This window comes from Ammospiza nelsoni, chromosome 2 (assembly GCF_027579445.1).
Source record: "Ammospiza nelsoni isolate bAmmNel1 chromosome 2, bAmmNel1.pri, whole genome shotgun sequence".
NCBI classification, from domain to species: Eukaryota; Metazoa; Chordata; class Aves; order Passeriformes; family Passerellidae; genus Ammospiza; species Ammospiza nelsoni.
Window position 1 is genome coordinate 112,357,630 of NC_080634.1, and position 26,983 is coordinate 112,384,612.

The following is a 26,983-nucleotide window of genomic DNA, read 5'->3' on the forward strand; positions in this document are numbered from 1 at the left end:
TTACTGAGGCACTTCAAGCATTCAAGGCTCTGATTTAGGTTTCTGCTCCAAAGTAATCTTGGGAGGAACTAAACTTCTTTTGATTGTGGAAGTGTAGGTTTCCTGTATGGTCTATGTACAATTAAATGGTTTGAATGTCTCTTCTCTTTTTTTTTTTTTATCTGACCATATCTTCCTCAGATTTCACAGCAGTCTGCATTGCAGTACGTAATAGCACCTTATTTTTATGCTGAATTTGAAAACAAATATGTCAGGAAAGTGAACTTATAATTAAAAGATTCAATCAAGGAACTTAACTTAAAATGCTTTGTTAGCAAGATACTGTTGAAGGAGTTGTTTTAGTCAGGTGGTGTTACTGCCCAGGTGACTGGGAAATGTGCAAACACAGCTTTGAAATAATCAGTGACTTTCCACTCGTCTGAGTTTTCTCATAACTCTTAATATTGATACAGTTTGGAAACTGTAATGCATGCATACAATACCTCTTCCTATCAGCTTCCCTTATTTGACTTAAAACTTTAACATCCTTCTAGAATTTGGAGTGAAAATAAGTCCAAACAGGTATTTGTGACAGCTGCCTCAAAAACATGTCACAGAGCACATATTCTTTATGCTACTCTTTTGAGGTGGGTCAGCTGACTGCCACTGCCAATGGAAAGTTCAGTCCAGATCAGGAAGTGCTGCTGATTCTTGGCAAAAATCTGTATAAATTATCTTATGCCATTGGCACTGTAGAAATTCTTTTGAGGGGGAGGTTTTAATTGTTGCTAGTTATTCATGCAGTTGAACAAAGTGATGAATTGGTTATACAATTGCTGTGGCAAAATTTAGCTCCCTGATCACAAAGAAATGCTACATGTATCAGGAAGTTCAGCTTAACCAGAATTGCAACAGAAAATAATATTTATGTAAGTACAAGGACTCTTATTGGTGCAATGATGCTTATTAATACTTAGGAATAGTCACCTTTATTACTCATAATATTGACCTTTAGTTTACAAATAATCATCATAATTCTCTCTGTGTTGGGTGGTAGAGCCTCCTGTAGACCAATATCAAATGCTTAAGTTTGACCTGTATCTACCTGAGCAGTAGAAGACCAATCTCTTAAATTACTTGCCCAGAGAATTAACTGAACACTGACAGTTCAGTGGTTTCAGAGTGCTTTAGGGCAACAATGATGCTTCAAGTCACTTTTTACCCTAAGTAGTGGAATTTGTGGGAATTGGTTGCTGCAATTTAGATTTTTCATCTGAATAATCTGCACTCTTTTAGTGGTACATAGCATTTGTTCAGTTGGCACAACTGTCATCTTCAAAAGCTGAGTTACATATGTAGTATTATATTGGGTGAGTTATATGTGTAGATAAATAATTCTTTTTATTCCATTTAAATTGTTTGGAATTTTGCCTTTGCCAGTTTGCCAGTATTTTTCTAACAAATAAGCATTCTAGCTATGTCCTTTCTCATAATCCAAAATACTTTGTTATCTCTTTAAAAATGTTATTTTCTTTTTTACACATTGACTTTTGGTATGCATTGAGTATAACACAATGAAAATACGAGTTCTGCTGTTAACTTCAGTTTTTCAAGCTCCTCAGTTATTGCTCATTAATGAATGTCTAGTAACTAATGTGTAATAATATTAAAGGTTAAATTATTGTGTCCCAGGGACAATGTCATATTAGTCTAATCTTAGATGCATAAGGAAAATTTTAATTGCATGTAGACTTTGTCTTAATGCTAGGAAATATTCTAGAAGCTCTTGTCAATCAGCTTTTTTCCTGTGCATAAAGACAGTCATTTTGCCTTTGAGTCCATCCTAGCAATGGATCAAAATAATGTTGGAAGTGTTGCTCACAATCACTGTTAAAACTCAGAGCACATAATTCTAGTTATTTCAATCATTCAGCTTTTCAAAGTCATTGCTAACCAAGATGGATCCTTGTGCATGTACTCTTTGTGCATGTGGCTGAGAAAGGAGAGAAATAAAAGATACCTAACACAGAACATTGTAGTCTTGTGCTGATAAAGCTTTGGTTTTGCTGTGCTGTGTGAGATTGATACAAATGCATAATATTATGAATATAAATACACACTCTAATATCTTTGATTCCACAAAGCACCCCAATCTTGGTTCTGTTTGTTCCTTTAGTTGTTTGCTCATATGTATTTCCCAAATAATCAGTGTTTCTCTTTTCTGTTACCCTTTGTGAATACAGTTCCCTGTCTAGAGGTAACATCTTGGGTAACCACTAAAATAAACTTCCAGCCTTTTGCTGGATTTGCTGCTGCTTTATTCTCATAAGGAGGTTGGTGGAGATGGAATGAAACACAATTAGAAAGTTTCTTAAAGTGAAAACAGAATATTTTGAATCTATGAAGTCCTCTATGTTTTCTTTTTTCATGCTTCCATCCGTTTTGTTTTCTGTCTGAGAAATGTCTGGGTATTTGAGTGTTTTTCAAACTATTTTAGAAAATTTTGCATGTTATGAAATTTAATCTTCTGAAAACCACAGTGCTTAGCAGCCCAAAGTCTGTTGGTTGCAGATAACAAAATTACTGGCAGGGTGTTGCTGGCTTCTGTCTTTTAAACCCAGATGGACATTGATCTTTGGCCAATAAATCAGTTTATCTGTGCTGTTACATCTACAATGAAATGTGGTTATCAGCTGCAGAGATCACTGTCAGCTGATGCTGGAGCTGGGATTTCTTGCCTTCCCCACTGTTCTGTGAAGGTGTGGAAGTGCTGTGGGGTGCTGTAGGCCATGTGGTATGGACACCTCTTTCCCAGGAAGGGTGGAATTCCTACCTGTAATCCACTCAGCTCATTCTGAGGTCTGCTTGTTTAAGTGTTGAAAGAAAGGAGAACAGGTTGGAAATCAGATCTTTGTTTCTTTAGGGCAGGCTGTGGGATCAGCTGAACGGGAATGAGAAATGCTGCTCTTCCCCCTGACACCCACTTGTTTTCTGTTTTTCTCTCTTTGCTGTGGAAGAGCAGTTCTGGTTTATGCAGCCAAGATCAGTGCTCTGATCTACAGCTGCAGCAGTTGAGAAATTGGAGAGTGTTCTGCAGAGGTGATGAGTCCTCAGGCTCTAGAATCTGGTAGTGTTCATGGCATGTGGGTCTTGGACACAAGCTCTGTACTTTGCTTCTGTCATCTGAATATTTCTAGTGTTGTTTAAGAGAAGCATTTTTGGTCAGGTCTTTATAATACACTTAAATATCAATCTAATTATTTATTTGGGATATTTCCTTTCTTGAATTTTTCTAGGGGCTTTTAGGTTATATGCTCTGTGTAACAGGTGTTTTTGCTTGTACCAACATTTTCCCATAGTTATTGTTAGGAAAAAATCAATACTATTTTTAGGGGTTTTTAAAGTATTGAAATAATTTGTTGGGTTATTGGCTAGTGTACTTTAACTATGGTAATGAGTTTTGCTTGGTGTTTTAATGTTAAATGTAGAAAATAATATCAGATGGCTGTGGGAGAAACCAGGGTTATGCATATTGTAGTTATACTGTAGTTGAAGGTCTACTGTGCATTTTGGGCAGGTGTTTATTTATCTTCTGTCTTGCTGCAGATATTCTCCCTCCAGGACACTGAGCTGCTCCCATTGCTCTGATGCTTTCCATACATTTTGTAACCATAAAATCCTCATAAATGACCTGCTTTAGTAACTCCTAAGAACTGGTGATACATCAGAAGATACAAAAATATTGTCAGAAACTTAATCTGTGTTCTGTTTGAGATATTGTAGGAAAATTTGGATCTTGCATCAAAGATTTGTCTCTTAAATTGATTTCTGAGCTATTTGATGCAAAGCTTTCTCTTCCTCTAACACTTGTATTTTAATTCCAGTCAAACTCAGAGAAGTCCCCACGTGTTTTACCGACATGACTTAATCAATCAACTTCAGCACAATCACGCCCTCGTCACACTGGTTGCAGAAAACCTCTCTGCCTATATGGAAAGCATGAGGCAGTATGCTAAAGGTGAGTTTGAACATCAAAGTTGCTTTGTGGAGTATAGGAGAACTCCAGTTGAAAATGGAGTTAAAAGTAAACTCCCATAATAAAATAACGATTGAGTTTATTTATTTAATTTTCAAGCATCTGTGGGGTTAATAGCCTTTGCGTTGACTGGGTAAGAAAAGCTTAAATACTAATATTTTTCTTTTTTATAATTGAAAATGTGTGTATTACAGCAGAATATGAGAACATGGCAGCCATTGTTTGTGTGTGGATTGATAAAAATCATCTTGCCCTACTTAGTTTTTTTTGTGGAAGGTTCTAGTAGTAAACTTGTAGTTTTGAATTTTGAAGGCTCCTTTGACAAGTTTTTTAATCACCTCATTTTGCAGCCAATATTTGGAATTTGGCAGGGAGAAGGACTTCAAACCACAGGGATACCATTTCATTTTCCTGTGTAACTCCCATGTCTGTTCAGGCTCTCTCACTATGTTTGTTATTGGCAGCACATTGTGTCAGTATTTTTGTATTTTAGGCTACATCCAGCTCTTTGCTGGTGAATTTACCCTCTTACTCTGGATTAACTTTTAGCTGCTGAGGTGGAAGCATGGAAATTAAGGAGAATAGTGGGCCAGGAAACTTGGTACACTGGACCACAGTTCTTGAAATATAAAATTACACCAACAGAAGTGAAAGGAGGAGATTTACACTCCTCCTTCCCCACCACTGACTTTACTGACTGGAACCAAGGACTGTTCTACCCTGGCCTCATATCAGCCTGGCAGCCTTTCTGTTGCAACTCAGAAATAACACAGGATGTTCTGCAGGGATTCAATGTAGGTCATTCAGGGAGGACAGGATATTTGCACATGGGAGAGCTTGTAGCTACCAGTGCACAGGAAAGTGGCCTTTCTGGAATTCATGTGTTTTGGAGTAATTTTTATAAATATACATATATATATATAATGTATTTTCTATAGGAGTTATCCAAAATACATGCATACATGGACTTGTGTAAATAATGGTGCTCTGTGAAGATGGTCACTTCAGCAAGGTGTAGGCCAGTGAGAATAACATTCAGTTAAATCTACATACTACTATATTTCTCCATTCAGGAGTACATGGAGTGGTTTACCCTAATTTAAGTACCTTAACTAATTATAACATTGCACTAATAATGTTAAAATAATACTAAATTATTTGGTCTGTTTTCAGTATTAGTGTAGGAACTATTTTTAATTTATCTTATTTTTTAATTTTCAAGCCAAAAGGTTGTTGAAAATACTGTTTACATATCAAATTGTTGAGGGCAGAAGAATTAGGCTGATGACTTGCATGATTCTTTTCCTTTCCCAAAAACCCACATTGCCTTGCCCCTCCCCAGCTGTAGTGACTCAGTTAAGCAGTGATACAAACATCTTCAATGCAGTAGGAATTACAAGTGTGTAAAGGGTTTAAATTTAATCTAATTACAAAGCAATTAAAATGCTCTTTCTTGAGATGAAGCTGCTGTAGAACTTCTCATTTGTATCAGAGTACAGAAGCAGAAGAATAATAGTGTGGGTTTTTTTATTAGGCACTTTATTACGTTATTAAGGGCAACCAGGAGATCTTCCTCATGTTCCAGATAACTGTGCTCAGACTGTAATCCACAGCTCCTGTGCAAAAACTCTTTAATTTTCAGTTTTATATACTAAATAGAGCAGAACATAGAATACTGTGATGTTTGTCTTCCATGCCTTCATGGAAGGGGAGAAAATATGCCAGGGGGCTACATAAATGAAAGGGAATAAATGAAAAGGGAAGAAAGAAGATTATGCATGTGAAATCAGAAGGAACTGGAAGCTGTAGAATTAAGCTTGGCTGGAGAAGGTGAATGAGACAGAGGGGGAAAATTCAAGGCAAAGATACAAACAGCACAGGTCATACAAATGCCATAGAAATAAAAAATCCAGTTGTAGACAGATATTCTTGGCACTTAACACTGCAATTGCTATGTAATTTGGATATTTTAAAATTCATTTTGAATTTGCCATATGTTTGTTTTCCTTGAAGTCTTCCCTAGTTGTGTTTGGTGATGGAAAGCAGTGTTTCTAGTCTGTTATTCACTAATGCATAGTGTTTTCTGGGATACTCCCCTTTAATATGTTTGCCCTTTTAGGATTAAAGGGAAGCCTATTCTATATTTCTGAATTTTTTCCATGCTCTGTGGTTTTTCCTTCTCTTGAACTCATCCTTTCCTTCAGCTCTGCAAAGTCCTCCATGAGATGAGACAACTGCTTGTGGATTTTGTAGTCCTGAAGGAGGTCACAGTTTCATCTTTTCAAAGATGTATCAAAGATCTTTTGAAAATTTTAATTCTCCTTTATCTCTCTTTTTCTGCAGTAATAAAAAGTCCAAAGTGTTAATGAAATGGTTTTGTAGAAACTGTATCATATGATCTTCTGTGTGTGTTTATCACTAATTATACTTAAATTTTCAACCAGCTGTTTTCTGCTCCAGTGTATAAGAGCAATTTTTAAGGAGATTACACTTTGACTTGCTGTGGGATGTACAGAGTGGAAAATAAATCTGGGAGATGTAGAAAGAATGTGATAGAGAAAATATTTAGGGAAGTAGAATTTTTTTGTAGTTCAGAGTTTTTCAGAATTCTGAAGTACATCTGCACTCCCTGTCTGCAGCTGGCTGGATTTGAGTTCTCTTGTCATTGCCACTATTGATGTTGTGTCTGTGAATTAAACTTTAGTCAGGAAGAAAAAGCCCAGGTAGTTCCCACTGTGAAAATAAACCAACACCAGCACCTCCCCCTCAACAAATGAAAATCAAACAAAAAACCCACCCTCAGCACCCAACACTTCAAGTAGTCTATTTTAATTTCTCTGCAATATGCTTATTTACTCTGATTTTTTTTATGCTGGAGACACAGCATAATTTTTCTGATGGAGACACAGCATATTTTACTTATTCTTAAATAATTTTTGTTTACATACTTTTATATTATTTCTTCAGATTCTTTTCCACATTTCTCCTTTTGCTAATTGCTCATTTAAGATCATTTCATGGAAATTATGATTTAATTTTTAAGGATTTCTGAGGAACATAATATCTTCAGTTTTGCAGACATTAATTAACTACTGGTCTTCTGTTTCCTCTGCCACTCAATATTTAAGGTAGTGTAGCTTTTACACTTGGATATAGAGAGGAGTATTTATCACAATTATTTTTCTCTTTATTTTGAAGCACTGATGTATTTATTTTTGCCCCTGCCTGATGTAATAAGAGATACTAATTTTCAGCTCTGAAGATAAATTTTAGTGTTAGTCTTGATGTTGTCATGAGATGGTCTGCCATGGCTGGGTCACCTTAGTTAAAGGCAATCTGTACATCTTTGCAAATAAAAATAAAGCATTAATTTGTTTATAATGGAGCTGTCACAATGAATGTGTCATGATGAAATACTGCTGATACAGATGAAGGTAATGCAAGTGCAGATCTAGATTGTATCCCTTTAAATAAAAAAATCTAAACAACAGCCAACCACCAAACAAAACCACACCAAAATTTTGTTCTTGTGAACAAAATTGCTGTTTGTTAAGAAAATATTATTATGAACTTTGACAAAATGCAGGTAAAAATTTGACTTCATGCCTTACTTTCAAAAGATGACTTCCGTTTCGAGCTTGTCAGTATTACAAGCATTTGGGGTTTATGTTTGGAAACTTGCAGGACATAAAGTTGTCTTATACTTTATTCCTCTGAGTGATGTTGTGTGCATAGCTGTGTATAAAGGTGGTAAAGAAATGGAGTAATGATTTCCTCTGGAGTGGAAAAAGCCTGAAAACAGAGAAATGAAATTTTGGACAAGATGCTGTTTAACAAAACTAAAGCATCCTCAGGAAAAAAGCACTGGATAATTGAGTTATATGCTTGGTATATTTCTATTTTCAACTGACTTCTGACTTCAAACTGACTACTTGAAAATAGGAAAAAATTATATGAATAAGTAGAGTGCAAGGTCATAATTGTTCTGTAGCACTTTCACTCTTCTGAACAATGAGCGCATAATTGTTGATTTGATTATAGACCTCAGGAGTCTTTGCCTGTGTTTAGCATAGGAGAAGCATTAACTGGGGGCTGACTGCTGAAAACTCTTTTCACACACCTCACTGAAAATGTTCTGGGCTTGGATTATATTCAGAGTACCAAGTCTTCAAACACCCCCTGTCTTCTGGAGCCAGCATCACTTTTCTGGGTGTGTTGTCTAATGAAGTGTTGTATTTGCAGAGCATGGTGAGTATGATCCTCAGACTGTGAGACCAGGAAGCCGCTACAGCCACGTGCAGGAGGTGCAGGAGCGACTGAACTTTTTACGGTGAGCTTTACCTTGAACGTTTCTTTAACTTCTTTAGGAATATTTTGAATGCTTTTTGAAGAAATACAATTTGCATTTCTCTCTCTTCTATAGCTTTAATTTGTTTTGTTAACTTCTTTCAAAACTCAGATGCAAAAATACATAGAATGTTTTTGGTTTGGTTTGTTTCTTTTCCTGGAGGGCTTTTATGCTGCTGTTGGATATATGAAATAAAGTTTATTAGACTATTTGGAATCCAAGGCTCTTATTCTGCACTAAGATTTGTATTTTTCCCTGTCTGTGTGCAGAACCTTACTGACTGAAATACAATGTGTGATGGATACAGTTACATTCCTCTTGGGGTAACTTAGTTTAAAATTTAAAGTATTCCAAGTAGGGATGTGGCCCTGTGTCCTTACTTGTATCACACCAGAATTAAATCCATGATCATAAACTGACACATACTTTCCTCAGTCAGTGATGATGTGTTGGCAGCAACTGAGCCCCAGAAAGAAAGCACAATAAAAAAAATTATTTGGATGATTTTGGCCAGCTCCTGTTGGAGTAAAATGACAAAGCCTAAAAAGCATCAGGAAATCTGTGCTCATCATAGAGCTGCAGAATGCTGATACTTTTTAGGCTGAGTCTCTCTCAACTTTTTCCTACTTGGTTTTAACTTTGTATTAAATGAGTAAAAATACTTGAATTGTTATGTTTGAATTATTTCTTCCTTATTTTGTAAAGGAGATTTTCTTTTACTTTTTAAAATTTTACTGAGAATTTTCATTAACTAAACTGAAGTGTTAACTGTTTAATGAAATTATACAATAGCACATGGATAGCACACTTAATGTATCACCCCTGCATGTTCCAAACTGTAACTTCCTTAGATTTAAGTTCACTGTTTCTTAATGTAGAGAAATTTATGAAATTCCATGGATGTCAAATGTAGAATATATGTAGCAATTTCTGAAAAGCAGTGCCATAACTCAGTCCCTAATTTCTTATACATAAAAAAATCTAATAATAAAAATTAATCTAAAGAACTTTGATTATTATTTGTTCCTCCTGAAGCCTCCTTAGTGTTAGCTCTCTGAATTGAAGTTCTTAGTAATTGTTTCATAATAACACAAATTAAAAACTTGCTTAAATAAAAGGGAAAATTTCCAGTTCATTGATTTCTGCTTCTGGCTCTGCTCCATGCTATTGATACCTTTTTTGCAATTTTACTAGATCAGGTCTTAAAACATAGTGAATCATTGCAGAATTAATTTTTTCTCATATGTCGTTACCTGATTTTTAAACTAAATAGTGTGCATTAGGAAGTGTGCATTTCTTTGTATATAAAATGGAAACAATGCTTGGTTTTTTTGTGTATTTGGATTTGATTGGTCTTGATTCATTCAAACTTACTAAGATATCATGGAGCTGATTATGAGTGGACTGATGATGTAAATGAAGTTCTCATATGTGTGATATATACACGTATAATGTGCATATCCAACTTTGTACTTTTTACTGAATTGTAACTCTGGCTGTGTATTAGACAGTGCTGTTAATTGTCTCTTTGTTTTGCTCAAGATTTTTATTGAAGGATGGCCAGCTGTGGCTCTGTGCCCCTCAGGCGAAGCAGATATGGAAGTGTTTAGCAGAAAATGCGGTTTATCTTTGTGATCGCGAAGCCTGTTTTAAATGGTATTCCAAACTAATGGGGGATGAACCAGACTTAGACCCTGACATTAATAAGGACTTCTTTGAAAATAATGTGCTTCAGCTGGATCCTTCCCTATTAACAGAAAATGGAATGAAATGTTTTGAACGTTTCTTCAAAGCTGTGAACTGTCGAGAAGGAAAGCTTGTAGCAAAGAGACGAGCCTATATGATGGATGACCTGGAATTAATAGGATTAGACTACCTTTGGAGGGTGAGTTAATTGAAGGAAGCATCTGAAAGGTTAACTGCTAAGACTTTCTCGGTCTCTTTATGCTTTTAGTAATGTGCCATTTATTAGTAATGGACTGAAATTACAAAAATCTGCTTTTTCCAACTAAATTCATGGCTTTTGACTCCACTGCCTTCCCAGCAAGTATGCAAGTTGGTAACTTTGCAGACTGATGTTAAATGGAAAGTTATTTGAAACATAAGTACATTTATGTATGCACATGAAATTAAAAATTTGTCAGTACTGTTGAAGAAGAGAAGATCCTTCCAGGTGAATTATCTGTAGAGTTCTCTTTTTTTTTCACATGCACATTATAATGAAGCTTTGTTTCCTGCACTTCATTAAGCTATTCCATGGTATTCCTTCTAGTGTGGTAAACTGGAGTGATTCTAGATCAGACCAAGTGATTGCTGATTTGATTCTTCCTCCTATAACCACAACCTTTTGGCTAAGTACGGTGGTTTTCTAGGATCTATAGATTCCATATAACCATCTGTTCTCTATGTATAGAACCTTCCTTTTCAATAGGAAGGTTGAAGCTTCCTGAAGCTTGCCAAATCTGTTGGTGAAAACCATCAGTATTTAAACTGTAACCTAATTTTTTCAGAGTATTTCTAGTTCTCAAGAGCTGCATTAGAGCCCACTATGGTGCCCTGTGACATGATTATCATGGCTGTGTTTGTAAAATGTGTACAGCAGCAGTCTTCAGTAATTTTGGTTGTGGCTTTTTGAAGGGTTGGGTATTTTAATCCTGGTGATAATAGTTAAAACCAAAGTAGATCTCAATTTTTATACAACTAAGTTCACATCATGTTTGTGAACAGAGTCGCCACAGAATGTTAGCATGTTTTAGTTTGGGGAATCAACTTACTCTGATCAGCAAAACTCATGAGGGTTGCCTATAAAACCTGCTGTCAGACCTGGTGACTAGTAATTAAAGTTTAGATTATCAGGTTAGAAGCAGAATTCATTTGCTTGTCTCCTTTCCACCCATTCAGAGCCATTTAAATACTTTAAAATTCTGTCTTGTGATGCAGATTGTTGAGGTGTCTGAAGAAGTTTTCTTATTCTCTGAAACAAGAGAAAATTTGGAATGTTATGTGAACATGAACATAAACACTGCTTTTACTCTGTTTATAGAACATCAGCCTTTTTTGCCGGCTCTGAACTTCAAAGCTAATTAATTATTAATTTTTCCTCATATAATCATCTTGAGCCTAAGTTTTATTGGTTGTGTTTTCTAACTAAGTGTTTTAGTCCCTTTCACCTCATAAAATAATTAGACATGTTGTTGTGTTGAGATTCTTATGTAGCAGTTTTGGTTTGCATTTTTACACCAGCAAGTTTAAAGAGATGTAAATGCTTTTTTTTCAATTGTGCCAGGTTGTGATTCAGGGAAATGATGACATTGCAAACCGAGCAATAGACCTTCTTAAAGAGATCTATACTAATCTTGGCCCAAGGTTACAAGTTAATCAGGTAAGAAAAAACAAGAAGAATGAATGGAATAAAAATAAAAATAGTCTTTAAAAATAGTTTTCAAATAATAGTCTTAAACATCAGTTTGGTGATATTTTTGTAGTTGAAAGATTTGAAAACAGGAAATAGTTTCTGTGTTTAGTCGGGTGAGTCCAACCATCAAATTATGGGCAGATGCAGAACTAAAGTTTTTTCTCATATTTACAGACTGAACTCTCATTAATTTTTCCTACTAAGTTCATCTGCTGTATTTGCTCTTATTACTCAGAAAACAGTTAATGTCATAAGAGGAAGGTCTTTTGTTGCACTGCAAATTGTGGCGCTTACTCATATGAGTATGTTCAGGGGCTGGGTCTGTGGGGTGTTGTCACAAGCTAATGTAATCTTTTTTTTCTGGCATGCCCCTTACAAAGGGTCACTGAATTTCTGTGTAGTAGTCACGCTGAGGTCTAGCAAATCAGATGTTATCTCCCTGCATTAATATTTGCCAGGAGATGGTTCAGTGGACAGAGAAGAGATGCTGGGTTTCTGTAAGGGAAAGGGATTTCATCCACAGGGTCCTTGTCAGGCTTGGGTAGTGGACCCTTGAGAACCTTGTGAAGTTCAATAAAGCCAAGTGCAAGGTTCTGCAGCTGGGTTGGGGCAATCCCAGGCACAAATACAGGCTGAGAGATGAACAGATCAAGAGCAGCCCTGCAGAGAAAGACTTGGGGGTGTTGGTTGAGAAGAAGCCCAACATGCACTGGCAGCCCACAAAGCCACCGGTGTCCTGGGCTCCATCAACAGCAGCATGGGCAGCAGCTCCAGGCAGGGGGTTCTGCCCTTCTTGTCTGCTCTGGTGAGACCCCACCTGCAGTGCTGCATCCAGCTCTGGGATTCCTAACATGGGAAGGACGTGGAGCTGCTGGTGAGAGTCCAGAAGAGGCCATAAAAATAGTCAAGGCCCCTTCCAACCCAAACCATTCTGTAATTATGTGACTGCACAAAATTAGTGGAGGAACATTGTCCTTTGGACAATCTCCAGTTGATAACTTGCCAGATGTATTTCTAAAAACTGATATTCTACTTGTCTTCAAAAACATTTTCATAATCTTCAGAGCTGCCAGTCTGCCAGGTCCAGCACAGCTGTTCTAGGTGGTGAATTCACAGCCATTCAAGCTGTATTTTCCTGCAGTGGCAGATGGCTGAAGGCTTCTCTCTTGCTGTAGGTCTGGGCTTACTAAGCGTGCATTGATCTGTCCATCTGCACATGCTTAGCTCTGACACTTCCAGAAGTGCTGGATTTACATGCTCACAAGAGTTCTTTAACATAGTCTGAGAAAAGGAGAAAGTGAAAGTTCAATTCAGTGTTTTGGGTCCAAATTTTCACTTTTTCTATATACAGTACAGTTATAGCTGCTGATAATGTGAGATTATTGAAGTGCACACTAATTTAGAGCTATCTATTGGTGGGAGTTGCTGGAATAAAACAGGTTTCTTGAATAACTTACCTGGTTTGGTTTTGGGGATTTTTTTTTTCCTTTATCATTTTGTCATTCTTCTGAAAAGATGGATTCTAATATGTCTTGTAATTACACCAATTTCTTAATGTAATTAGGTAGTGATTCATGAAGACTTCATTCAGTCCTGTTTCGACCGTCTAAAAGCCTCCTATGATACTTTATGTGTGTTGGATGGAGACAAAGACAGCATCAACTGTGCAAGACAAGAAGCAATAAGGATGGTGAGAGTGCTGACTGTTTTAAGGGAGTATATAAATGAGTGTGACAGTGATTACCACGAAGAGAGAACTATTCTACCTATGTCAAGGTATGTGTGAAAAAGCAATATCATTATTTTGATTTCTGTTAAACTAAACCAGTACTATTATCCTTGGCATTTTTACATTCTAAAGGGTTTCTCTTCAGGAAATGGTTTCACAGTGTTTCAGGATTCCCTTTTCTTTGCTAATGTATGAAACTGTATTTAATTTAAGTTTTTTTGCAAGATCAGGCAAATACAGGTATATATGAAAGGGGCAGCAGGCCTAAAAATAAACTTGGTGGTTTCTTGTATAACTAGCACAACGTACCTTGAGGCACAATTGTTTTGGATACAATTCTTTATTTCAGATAATTACTTAAAAGCATTACTGTTCTTTACATTATCATTGGCAAAACTTTTTGTTTCTCATAGTCTTATTATACAAAAACATGTTGTAAATGTATATATTCACCTTCCAGAATTGTTTGTATATATCTCAGTCCTACTTTGCAAGATTAAATTTTTAATTATTTTTAAGTGAAATATTATATAAGCTCCTCACAAAGAGGGGAAGAACAGAACCAGTACTTTGAAGTATATTTATTTTCTGTACACCTTCACTGTTCTTATACTTGTCCTTGAGTGAAAACTTAGCTTAAATCCTTGGTGTCTCTATGGATTTATGATGCAGCTAACATATTTTCAAACATGGTGGAGGTTTTTCATCCACTTACTTTAAATGACCTTTTTGTCAAAAAAATTGAAGCAATTTCTGTTTCTTCATGGTGTATCAGTAATTTGCAGTGTTGCTGCAGCTTTTTTGCTGCATATATTGATTGACTGATGAGTCCTAACAAAGTTTTCTTTTTGATTGTGCATACATCTTTTTTTTATGGGCTGCTTATTTGATTAGACTAATCTTTCACTGGCCTTGTTAGCAAGGAGCTTTATGAGGAGTTTTTGCCTTTTGTTACATGGGATTAGTTTGTTGGGCTTATCTGGGCACATCTTTCCTAATGAGCTCTCTGCCATTCTGTGGAGTGTGATCACTGCTAATGTGAAACCATTTCTTCCTTTTTTGACCACTTCAAACTTTCTTGAAAAGATTGTGATTTTAAAAACTGGACTTCTACCATAAAATTTATAACAGTTTTTGACAGAAGGCATTAAGGCTGATTTTGACAGAAGGCATTAAGGCATTGGCAACCTGATGGATTTTTCTGATCTTGGTGTATTTAAAGCTTGAGTTGCTCTGCAAAGAGCAAAATGTCATTGCCAGTCTGACTGATTAAGCTTTGTTTGTGCTTTATGATCAGGAAGTTACAAGACAGAGAAGAGATGTAGAACTTTATAAGAGACTTCTAAAATTTCTGTCAGTGTTCATAACCTGATTGTAAATTTGACCATATGATTAATGCATTTGTACTAGTGTGGCTTCTTCAAAGATTCTGTGTATGTTGTTGCCACAGTTGCTGGGGCTTTCACTAAATCTTACACTGGAAAATACCACATAAAGATTTGATGTTGAAATGCCAGCTGCAAAAAATATGGGAAGAAAAAGAATTTATTTCATGAGGACAAAAATAACTTTCGCTTTTCTGTTTATTTTCAGGGCTTTCCGTGGTAAACATATCACACTTGTGGTTCGTTTTCCAAACCAAGGCCGGCAGGTGGAAGATTTGGATATTTGGTCTCACACGAACGACACCATTGGCCAAGTGCGGCGCTGCATCCTCAATCGCATTAAAGCCAACAGCGCACACACAAAAGTAGAGCTGTTCATTGGGGGTGAGCTGGTGGATCCTGCAGATGACAGAAAGTTAATTGGGCAGCTGAATCTCAAGGATAAAACGGTAAGTGTTGCAGGCTGGGTATTTACATCAATTCAGATGTTCCTTCCCTTTTGTAAATGCTTGAAAAGTATCGTGCATGGCGTCATTTATTTTTGTGAAATAATTCCATTCTTTCTTCTTATATTATGCCATTAACATTTTATCAGATGCTTATTTGGTAAAGAATCTTAATTTTTGGAGATATTAAAACTGTAATTGTGTTTTTCAGCTAATTACAGCTAAGCTTACACAGATAAATTCTAATATGCCCTCAAGTCCAGATAGTTCTTCTGACTCTTCAACTGGTTCTCCGGGCAATCATGGCAATCACTACAGTGATGGTCCAAATCCAGAAGTTGAAAGCTGTTTGCCTGGAGTGGTAAGCATGTTCTGAAATTACCAGTTCAAACATGGTTTTTCTTACACTTTGTCTTGGCTAACAATTTTTATTTATATATTTTTTTAATTTGCTTATTTTAAGATCATGTCACTGCATCCTCGATACATCTCTTTTCTTTGGCAAGTTGCAGACTTGGGCAGTAGTCTAAATATGCCACCTCTTAGAGATGGAGCTCGTGTTCTTATGAAGCTCATGCCACCAGGTAAAACTTAACTTGATCCTTTTTTTCATCTTGTAATATGCTGTAAAATAATATCTCATCTGATACATAAAAGTGAAGATAGGGGAGTATTTTCTACTTTCTGGTAATGTATTGGTACTGTAATTCATTACTGTTATCCTAATTAGGGCTGTAAAAGATTTCCCAAGTAGTTATTATCTGCTATATGAAGCTGCATAGTTTGCAGTTGGTACTGGGGTTAATGCCACAGTGTATTGAAAATGGGGAGCATTGTATTCTAAGGTGTTTTTGTAGCACTGCTTTAATAGGAGCACTTTTGACTGTAATAATCATTGGGGAACACTCTGTAGTCTGATTTTGTCTGTAAGTTTTTGCAACAGTTCTGAGACACTTAAAATTTTTCAGATTTATAATTATAAATACTGGCCTGTTGTGGAGTACTTTTGCTGCAAAATGCTTATAAGTTGTGTTTTTATTGCAGATAACACTACGGTCGAGAAACTAAGAGCAATTTGTTTAGATCATGCAAAGCTTGGGGAAAGCAGCCTTAGTCCATCCCTTGATTCTCTGTTCTTTGGTCCTTCTGCCTCACAAGTGCTGTACCTAACAGAGGTTAGTGATGCTTTGCCTGTTCTTAAAAAATTGTCAGTTCTCTCTGTGGCAGTCCTGTCTGTAACATTATGGAAGCCTAAGATCAAATTCTGGTTTGAAATTAACAATTGAAAATACTGAACATAAACGTGTATGACCAGTGCTGTCAAAGCATTGCTTGTGTAGTATTGCTACAAATTCTCATGGTCAGTCATTCTGTGTCCAAGCTGGTGCATTTCCATTAGTTAACTCTGTATTTTCTTCTACAGGTAGTTTATGCCTTGTTAATGCCTGCCAGTGCACCTCTGGGAGAAGATGCCAGTGACTTCCAGTACAACTTCCTGAAAAGTGGTGGTTTGCCTCTTGTGCTGAGCATGCTGACCAGAAATAACTTCCTGCCAAATGCAGATATGGAAACTCGAAGGGGTGCCTACCTTAATGCTCTAAAAATAGCCAAATTATTGCTAACAGCAATTGGATATGGCCATGTTCGAGCTGTGGCAGAAGCTTGTCAGCCAGTTGTGGAAGGCACGAGTACAATTTCACCGGTAATATAAATCTTCCTTGCTGCAAATAGCAGTGTGCTCTGTGTTTTATCATGTGTGCAGCAGCATCTCCTTACTTCTCACTGACACTCTGTTCTTTGAGTGCATTGCACATCAAGGACTCAGGGTACTTTCAGATAATGTTTTGCCATTCTAAAAAAGAGATCAACTTACTAAACAAATCCTATTTCTTGGTGACTTTAAAAAGTTAGCACTTGCTCTGTGTATGATTTTCAGTGGTTTGCATGATTGTCAGTACAGGTAACTTCTCATTTTTAACTCTATTCATCCTTCTGGACAAAGTGTCCAGCACACAGCAGGATAAACACATCATGTGGTGTGTGAGCAGCTGGCTCACAGGCTGGGCACAGAGGGTTGTAGGGAATAGTGACAGAGTGGTGACCTGTCACAGGTGGGGCTCTGCAGGGCTCCATCCTCAGCCCTGTGCTCTTCAACATCTTCATAAATGACCTGGATGCAGGACTGGAAGGGATGCTGAGCAAGTTTGCAGATAATACAGAACTGAGAGGAGCTGTTGATGCCCTGGAGGGCAGGGAGGCCTTGCAGAGGTCTCAGCAAATGAGAGGAGTGGGCAATCACCAACCATACAGAGTTCAACAAGGGCTGGTGCCAGATTCTGCACCTGGGGTGGGGCAAATCTGGATATATGGACACACTGAGGAATGAGATGCTGGAAAACAGTGACACAGAAAGGGACCTGGGTGTCCTGCTTGATGGCCAGTTCAATATGAGCCAGAAGTGCCCTGTCAGCCACGAGGGACATCTGTGTCCTGAGGGACATCAGGCACAGCATCACCAGCTGGGCAAGAGAGGGGATTATCCTGCTCTGCTCTGGGCTGCAGCAGCCTCACCTCGAGTGCTGGGGGCAGTTTTGGGCACCATGAGATACAAAACTCTTGGAGAGCATTCCAAGGAGGGCCCACAGGCATGCTGTGAAGGGCCTTGAGGGGAAGCTGTGTAATGAGGTGCTGAGGGCCTTGCTCTGTTCAGCCTGGAGGAAACTGAGGGGGGACCTCAGTGCAGTTACAGCTTCTTGTGAGGGGAACAGGAGGGGCAGGCACTGATCTCTGCTCTGTGGTGACAGTGACAGGACCCAGGGGAACGGCCTGAAGCTGTGTCAGGGGAGGTTTAGGTTGGATATTAGGAAAGGTTCTTCCCCCAGAGGGCGGTTGGGCCCTGGAACAGACTCCCCAGGGCAGTGGTCGCAGCACCAGCCTGGCAGAGCTCCAGAAGTGTTTGGACAATGCTCTCAGGCACATGGTGTGACTCTGGGGATGGTTCTGTGCAGGGCCAGGAGTTGGACTTGATCCTTGTGGGGCCCTTCCAACTCAGCATGTTCCATGATAAATGTGAATTCCCCATCTGTGAGGTTTCATCTTAAATAGTTTCTTTATTTATAACCTGTCCTCAAGAATACACAGAGAGCCCCACTTCAGAGCACTTAATTCCAAAATACTGAGATCCATCTCTGAATTGGAGAAGTACATTCCCCTTAAATCTCAAACATAAGTACCTGTTCTTGTTAGCTGCATCCATTAGAAGATGCATAATTAATTATTTTTCAAGTAAATCAAAACTCTTAATGATTACAAAGAAGTGATGAGTTATGTCTCATGTTAGAGTATAACAGGAATATATTAATGCACCCTGTTTGCCACCCTGTCTTTCATCTATTTAAAATGAGTACATTTTACTGCCCTGTTTTCTTTCAACAATTATTTAAAGGGCAGTTTGGAACACACATTGCATCACTTGAGTCTTGAAGTATTATTTGAAACAGACTTAGACTGACTTCTTAAGAGGTAGTAACATTTGTCTACAGTTGCTGACTTTCACTATTTGGAGTTGCAAACATCTGATTTAATAATAACAGATTTGTTGGAAAAAACACTGTTATTCTTGCTGTCACCATCATCCTCTTTGAGGGACTTTTGGTATTTTTTATTCCCTTGGGATGCAGGTGGGATTTGTTAAAATTTTCAAATTCTCTTACCTTAAGCATAAGTACCAAAGCATAATTTCTGTCTTGGCTTTCCATCAGTATTTAAGAGAAGTAGGCAACCAAGGTTATGTATCTATAGTTTTCAGTTATTGGTCTGTTGCTGTCACTAGTACCTTTAAAATTGTTACTTTCTTCCTTGTTTTCATAGAAGGTTGAATTAATAATGTTAAATACAGTGTTCTGGTGCACAGAACTGATTTACCCCATACATATTGCTGTTGATCACTTCCAGTAGCATCCAATAGGTGAGGGACTGTGGAAGCTCTGTTAGTCTTTAGTGCAGGCTTTGTAACTTTGCTCTCTGAATCAAGTGTCTTAGAGAAGCTGACAGAGCAAGGGATGTGACCAACACCAGACCTTGCCCAGCAGCCTCACAGTGTGTCTTTTGAGATGGGCGTTTTGAATGAACCGGTACAGAAAAACGAAGAAACTCTTCTGTTTTAATTTGTAACCGCAGTACACCATCTTTTGTTTGTCTGTGAGAAGGAAACACCCATTTCAGGTTTTGTCAAAACTATGGAGCCCTGGCAGACTAACGAGAGAGGGATCTATGCTCAAACCAATACAAAAAAAAAAAGATAAAAACTTGTCTTGCTGTTTCTATTTTGAAAATATTATAAAAAAACAGGAGGGATCATTTAGAACAGAATTCTTCAAGAGTAACTTTAATATTAAAAATGTACTTCTGTATAATAAAAACTGCAGCCATATTCTGTCTGAACACTCTTACCTAATCCAGAGGGAGCCCCCGTGTTTGACCCAACCTTTCTTTCCCACATCTACTGAAAGGGAAGGAGGCATTGTAACAGAAAAAAATTCTGTTAGCTTGAGGTAATCTGATCAATAAACAAGCCCCCAAACCTAATAAGCTTCGAGCAATGCCTTTCCTTTCAACTACTTGTACTCTGTGATTGTCCACTGCAGCAGCATAGTGTCTGCAGGTGTGATGGTATCTGTTTGAAAATGAGGAGGTTTATTTATGTTGGCCTTTGCACTAAGTTTTCCTTCCAAGATCTTATCTACTTCTATCAAACCTTTCCAAGTAAATTTAGATCTTCATATCTTTTTGCTTTTTTTTCCCATGTAAAAGTAAGTATGAGAAATACTTTCTTCCAGATAAACCAGGCTACGCATGACCAGGCAGTGGTGCTACAAAATGCCCTACAAAACATTCCTAATCCAACTTCAGAATGCATGCTGAGAAATGTAGCAATACGTCTTGCACAGCAAATATCTGATGAGGTTGGTGAATTCCTTTCTGTATCACCTTTTTCCTTATAGCATCTTTTCTATTTTCTTAATCCTTAAATTTGTTGCTTTGTAAGACAAAGATTTTCCTTTTAAAATGTTTTAGGTAATGATCATATGAAAGAGAAAAATCTCAAATCATTGCCAGTGTGTCTTTATATATTGAAGATGCTTTAATGACACAAATGAAAACCTCAGTAAGGCTAAACAATGTGCTTTGCAAACATAGTGGTCTTATGTGTATGGTGTGGCCAAAGCCCATTTGGATCTGGAATGAGGAGTCTTGTTAGAGAACATGTCAGTGAAATCACTGAGTTCAGCAGGAGCTAAAATCACAACTGCTTTACCTTCCTCTTCCACCTGCATCTGGATCCCTTGGTTTCCAGGGTGGAAGCCATAAATACAGTGTTTCTGTACTGTATAGCATGTCCACAAAACCATCCCCAAAACATTTCTGAGCTATTTAGATAGAAGGTATTACTGTATCCTCATCTTGGTGTTGACAAGTTTGCTATCCCTTGAGAACAAAGGGCAGTGTCTAAAGAAAGCACAACATGCTGCAATGCAAGACTGAGCCATCTGCCTTCCCCCAGTGGTGGTTTTGCATCCATAGGTTTAAAATCAGCCAATTCCACTCTGATTTAATCAAATTTCTTCTATAGAAGAAGTATCTTCTGAGGTGAGATGTGAGGAAAGGTTTTTTAATTCTGCCTTTGTCTTTCCTAGAGGCCTGCTAATAAATAAGTAATTTTTCATTCACCAAACACATCAAGCAAACAAAATCTGAATGTGTTTAACAGTAGTGCTGTGTAAGATTTGTCTGTAATTTTATGCAATTATGAATACTGCTGTAGATCTAAAATTCATGTGTACTGTAGTTGCCTTTGAAAGGTTTTTTGCCTTTTCATGTTTTGATGGTCAGACTCTTTACAATGGATCTCAAAATTAAAAAAAAAAAAATCTGACATAGTTTCCATAGGCCAGAGAGAAGGCTTTAGCACAGAGAGGAATAATTCACCTTTTTTAAAAAAGTTGATCCTTAAAGACTTTGAAACTACAATGAGATAAAAAAACCCTGTTGTTTTTCTTGTGGCTCTGTTGCTGTAAGGTTCCTTTGCTTGTGACAAATATAAAATACCTTTTATTTTTCTTGGAAATACTGTTAATGTCCGTATCAGTTCAAGAAGGCACATTGTTCAGGTTTCCTGATGCAGATACCTACCTAGCTCAGCTTCTTAAGAGTCCCCTTTTTTATTGTCTGAGCATTAGAAAAATGAAACTTGAAATCCATCTGTCTGCCTTCTGCTTTTAGAGATTGCCTATTTTTTTTGATTATTCTGTTTTGATCTACAGACTTTAGATAAGTTTGGTAGTTTTTTTGAAAGTTGATGTGGAACCCTAAATAATAGCAGTTGGAGTGTGTTTTGTAATGTGTGTATATCAGTAGAAACTACTGGATGTTAACTCAGACCATGCACAAAGTACTGAGGAGTGACTCTGCATTCCTTTAGTACATGAGCTGTGTTCTTATCCATGTTCAACCCTCTGTGTCTTGAACATGCAGCAATCCCTCTACAGAATGATCACATACTTGATAACATCAGTGTGTTCAGGCTGGCTATCAGCTAGCACAGCATGGGGAGAAACCCTAAAATAAGTTCAACTTTTTATGTTGCTTAAGAGGCTGGCTGCCTTCCAGATGAATGCTTGGTGGTTTCTTGGGGTTTTTTCCTAAATAAAGAAGGTTTTAGCATTGAAATTGGTAGTTACTGCTAAGTCTTAGAACCAGAGTTGCCTACATCCTACTTTAAAAAATTAAATTTTACATAAGTGAAGTATAAATACTCTTCAAGATACATCATCTGTTTTCTATTTAAGGAAAAAAAAAATCTTTGTTTTAAGATTTTAAATCTTAAATTTTCTGTGAAATACATTTGTGGGAATTTAGAATCCATTGCAGTGTTATTTGCAGCTGTATTTTAATGTTGCTTTAGTTAATTTCTCTTTTTTTTTCAGGCTTCAAAATACATCCCTGACATCTGTGTTATCAGGGCAGTGCAAAAAATTGTTTGGGCATCAGGTTGTGGATCAGTTCAGCTGGTTTTCAGCTCGAATGAGGAAATTAGTAAAATCTATGAAAAGGTAAGAATTCCTGAACAGCTGCTTTTCTGTATTACTGTTTGTTTTTGTACAAAAGGGAGTGGGTACAAAGGGTTGACCTGGGCAGGTTTAGAGTGTGATGAGCTTTTAGGTGGCTACAGTGATGTGTTTCAGAATCAAGTATATCATTGTCATAGCACAGCTTAATTTTCTGTTCCAAATTCCTCTCCTCAGTAACCGGTGAATTGTAACTTGAATCTGGTTGAATGATTGAAGAATGCACCAGTTCTGTAACATGTTTTCAGCCCAGTTAGATTCTGCATCTAAATAAGGAATAAGCATTTCCTGCAAGGCTAATTTGTCTAGTCTTCAAACTTAAAAGGTCTGTTCTGCAGAAGTGATTCAAAGCATATGTGCAGTCTAGAATGAGAAAGAAGAGCAGTGATGTGAGAAGCATTGGGAAAAAAGATTTAATTGCTAATTCTGTATGGCTTTTCTTCTTTTATTAGTGGGCTCACGTGTGGTTTACACAGCTAGTTTGGAGTTGGGAGTTCTGTATCAGTAGATTATCACACATCTTGTGATAATTAATGTTGCTCACAGTTACAGGAAATAACAATCTGGATTTGGACAATGACTTAAAAAAATCTTCCTATTTATATCTTGTAAAATCAGGTTTAGTACTTATCAATACTTGCCTGAGAGTGAATGGAAAAGGAATATGTAGGGAGGCTTAATTCTTGATGTGTTTAAATGATCAATTGAAAGAAGAATATTTACCTCAGCAAAATGCAACACCTCTCCATTAGCTTTCATAGGGTTATAATGGCATCTGCTTCTACTGCTGTGAGCATGACTTCTTCATGAAATAAACTGGGCCTTGGGGTTTTTTTAAGGTAATACTTCCATATAAACCATGGTTTAGTTTGTGTGACAATCCAGGCATGAGAAAATAAACTATCTCTATACATGGGATGCTTTAAGAGTAGTGCACTAGAGAAAGCATACCTAAAAGAAAAGAGACCTAAATTTGCTTTTTAAAAATTCTTCTGGGTAGAAATTGTAGAGTTAAGTTCTGTAAAAATATTTTGAGATAATGGAAGTTTTAAAAGTGGTGAAATTCAAGCTGTATGTTATTGATCATCTTTCACATGATTTTGTGTGTTTTTAATTTTTGGGCTTTTTATTTTTATTCTTATTGACACTTATGTGGACATCTGTAATAAATGTCAGCTGCATTTGGTTTCTGCTATGCAAAAGCGAAAATAAAAATTGAAGGAGAAAAATTGGAAATTCAAAAGAGGAAGAAATTGTAGAAGTAATAAGAAGGGGAAATACAGTTCCCTTTGTTAACATAGCATTAAAACAGAGGAAAGTATCCTAGAAATAGAGGAATATCATGGAATGAAAGACAATTTAAGAGAACTGTATCTGGTTATAGATTAGAGGAAGCAATTTTGATGATGGCTTTATAAAGATGGAATATAGCAATGTACAGACCCCCAGCTCTGGGTGCCCAAGTGCAGGGAGGTATTTCACTGAGTGTAAAATGCACTTTGCCTTTCTCCTGGGTCCCTGCAGCTGTGCAGAAATGACTTTCCCTTCTAACCAGGGCTTCACTGCAGAGCAGGTGAAGTTCTGGATTTGCTGAAGAATTCTGCCTTTGCTTTCTGATGTTGTGTCAGGACTGCCACATCCTCCTGCTGCAGTGCAGTGACTGCCTTTGATTTTGTAGTTATTTTGCATAGACAAAATAGTGTTTGCTGCCAGAATGAGGCATATTTTGGCCTGTTCACAATTAGTTCTCTCCTCTGCATTGTAATCCCTTCTTTCTGCCTAATTAATCTTGATACCTTTTCACATATAAAACAAATATTTAGTGCCTGTAGTTAATGTGAGTAACCTGCACTCATGATTTATAAATGATAAATTGAGACCTTCTCACATTCAGTTTCTTTGGAATTTCTTGAATGTAATTACTTCTAGATGGAGAAGAGGGTTTACCATTATTCTCAAAGTATTTATTTTGAAAGAATATACCAAAATCAACTTGGTTAATTCAAGTGTTTAGTTTAAGAAGTAACCCGTGCACCAATTAGAGGTAATATTATTTTCTGTGTCAAAAATCATGACAGCAGCTATGTTTAAAACTTGAACTTAAACTCCTTCATCTTTCTGAAAAATAACAAAGTGATTAATAAATTCTAGCAGTATTAAAAAGCTTTTGGTCAAATAAGTTGTGAGTGTCAAAGCCTTGTAAAAGTGAATTGATGAATTAATTATACAGCACTATAGTGGTAGTTTAAGTAGTAGAGTTTAAGTAGTAGAGATCTCCAAATTTTAAATGCCATTTTTTGAGTGGTAAAGAAAAACAAAACAAAAAAATCCCAAACAAAACCCCAGATGCATACCAAGAAAAATTCACAGCAGTACTAACTGTAACTGTTGCCCACAGTTGTCCTATTTAACTTCTGTCTTCATAAGTTCATGCTTGGAATCCTTCAATGAGAAGCACAATTCTGGAAGTTCAAGTCATCCCACACAGTGCTTTGGCTCAGATCTGAGTGCATAAAATACTTGGCACTGATAATCATTTAGTATACAAACTGTGGTTTGTGTTTGTGTTTAGTGATATACCTTGGAGCCAGTTGGGTTTCTTGGGATTGTTTTCTGTACCCACTTTGTGCACTCTTGTTTGTTTTCACAGACAAATGCAGGAAATGAACCAGACATGGAAGATGAACAAGTTTGCTGTGAAGCCCTGGAGGTGATGACCCTGTGCTTTGCTTTGATTCCAACAGCACTGGATGCACTCAGCAAAGAGAAGGCGTGGCAGACATTTATTATTGATTTACTATTGCACTGTCACAGCAAGTAAGTTTTGGTCACATCCATTATTTTACAGTTCATAATAAATATAAAGCCTAAATGCAGAGCAGTGGCTTCAGCCCATCTGAAATTGTGATGTGAAGTACTGGGTGTTTTCAGAAACCATCCAGGTGGAAAGTTGTTAATACGTTATTAAACTTGGTTGCCAGTGCTTTGATCTGTTACTAAAGGGTTAATTTTAAATTTTTAAGATACTGTTGTTTCATTCGAACTTTTCTTTGAGAAATGACAGGGATCTGAAATTAGTGATGTCTTAAGTTTTTCAGTATGTTTTAAAGGGAGTCAGATTATGGTGCTCTCAGATGAATGGGGTCAGAATTTGAGCAGAATTTGTGTTTTGGGGTTTTTGACTTCTGGATATACAGATTGAAAGATTTTATGTTTAGAATGTGTACTTTAACAAAAGGATCAAGTATCATCAGAGCATCTCTTTACAGTGAGCTCTTTGCACACATTGGTGAAACTGGAGGGTTACCAGAAATACCACAAGCTTTATTATTTTGCAGCCTGTGGTACAGGGTGTTGAATTTTCAGTTTCACTGAAGCTTGCTTGTGTCACTCATTGTATGGAAAAATAGTTCATACTGTCAGTACAAGAAGCTACCACTTCTCTCATATGCCTATAAAACTAGAGATAAACATGATAATCTCACTTAGAATGGTGCAACTGTTCATTGTTACATGGTAAAATAGCATGAGCATGAGTGGAAACAGAAGATTGCTTTGTAAATTACGATGGTGAAGTTGAACTGAGCTGCTGAAAAGTTCTCTTCTGAATTAATGTGGAAACAAATCGGTGTTTGTGGTGCAGAGAAAGTTTAGCAAATACCAGACAGAACTCTGAATATCCTTCCACAACTATTGTTCTCTAATCTCCTGTGCTCAATCAGAGAACAATGTGAGCAAAAATATGAATGTGAGAAAATGTTTTTGGTGCACCATAAAAGACAAAGACAGAAGGATGACCAAGTTCAGATCTCACAAATAGAATCTTTCCAGAAAAGATCACATGGATTGTTTGTTCTACAGAGTTTGGCTGGGACTTCTGTTTCCTCAGAGCAATAATCATGCTATACCTCTAAACTGAGAAATGGAATGCAAAATGTTTAATACTAAATGCTAGAGTAGCTTTTCTCCTACAAAGTAATTGATTTTGTAGTGGTGTTCTCTGAATGCAAGACCACCTTAGTTAAGAGGAGATAGCCAAACAGTCCTAAATAATCCTGGAACCCAGAAGTCTTCTGCTGATCTCTGCAAAGTGTTTGGTGGCCACATGTATGAGGCCTAAATACATTAAAATTCTTTGTGCTGTAAAGCCATGGCACTTACACCCACTGAAGGGACTGTCTTCTATGAACTGAACAGAAACCTGGAGCTCTCAGAAGGGCACGATTCAGATTGCCAGCCTTAAGGGAGGTGCTTGACCTCCAGCTATTCCTCCTGCTGAGCGTGAGTTCATTGTGCCAGCTCTGTGCTGTCATCATGTGTCTAAAACAGCATGAGATGCCTGTGCTCAGGCAGCTGCATCCCTCTCATGATTCCTTAAGAGCTCTTAGATGGTTTCAGCCTCACAGAAATGTAATACTTGTGTTCAAACACTGCATACTCAGAACCATAACAGTGTGAGGCATGTCACATTGGTCACATTTGTTACTGTAGGAAAATATCACCTTTGTCTATTTCATT

The 26,983-nt window shown here is 37.2% G+C and overlaps 1 protein-coding gene across 3 annotated transcripts in view; it reads left to right on the forward strand.

Moving 5' to 3' along the window:
* Nucleotides 1–26,983, forward strand: part of USP9X (ubiquitin specific peptidase 9 X-linked) — a 96,433-nt gene that overhangs the window by 44,310 nt on the left and 25,140 nt on the right. For all 3 annotated transcript variants that reach the window (XR_009417804.1, XM_059465888.1, XM_059465889.1), the window contains exons 14-26: nucleotides 3,864–3,997; nucleotides 8,258–8,345; nucleotides 9,906–10,248; nucleotides 11,650–11,745; nucleotides 13,343–13,554; nucleotides 15,101–15,341; nucleotides 15,550–15,699; nucleotides 15,802–15,922; nucleotides 16,383–16,513; nucleotides 16,762–17,040; nucleotides 20,177–20,302; nucleotides 22,325–22,450; nucleotides 25,116–25,282. Coding sequence is in view for 2 of the 3 variants with exons in the window: in XM_059465888.1 (XP_059321871.1) it covers nucleotides 3,864–3,997; nucleotides 8,258–8,345; nucleotides 9,906–10,248; nucleotides 11,650–11,745; nucleotides 13,343–13,554; nucleotides 15,101–15,341; nucleotides 15,550–15,699; nucleotides 15,802–15,922; nucleotides 16,383–16,513; nucleotides 16,762–17,040; nucleotides 20,177–20,302; nucleotides 22,325–22,450; nucleotides 25,116–25,282 (2,214 nt within the window). In the remaining variant the exon portion in view is untranslated. The remainder of the gene's footprint in view (nucleotides 1–3,863; nucleotides 3,998–8,257; nucleotides 8,346–9,905; nucleotides 10,249–11,649; nucleotides 11,746–13,342; nucleotides 13,555–15,100; nucleotides 15,342–15,549; nucleotides 15,700–15,801; nucleotides 15,923–16,382; nucleotides 16,514–16,761; nucleotides 17,041–20,176; nucleotides 20,303–22,324; nucleotides 22,451–25,115; nucleotides 25,283–26,983) is intronic.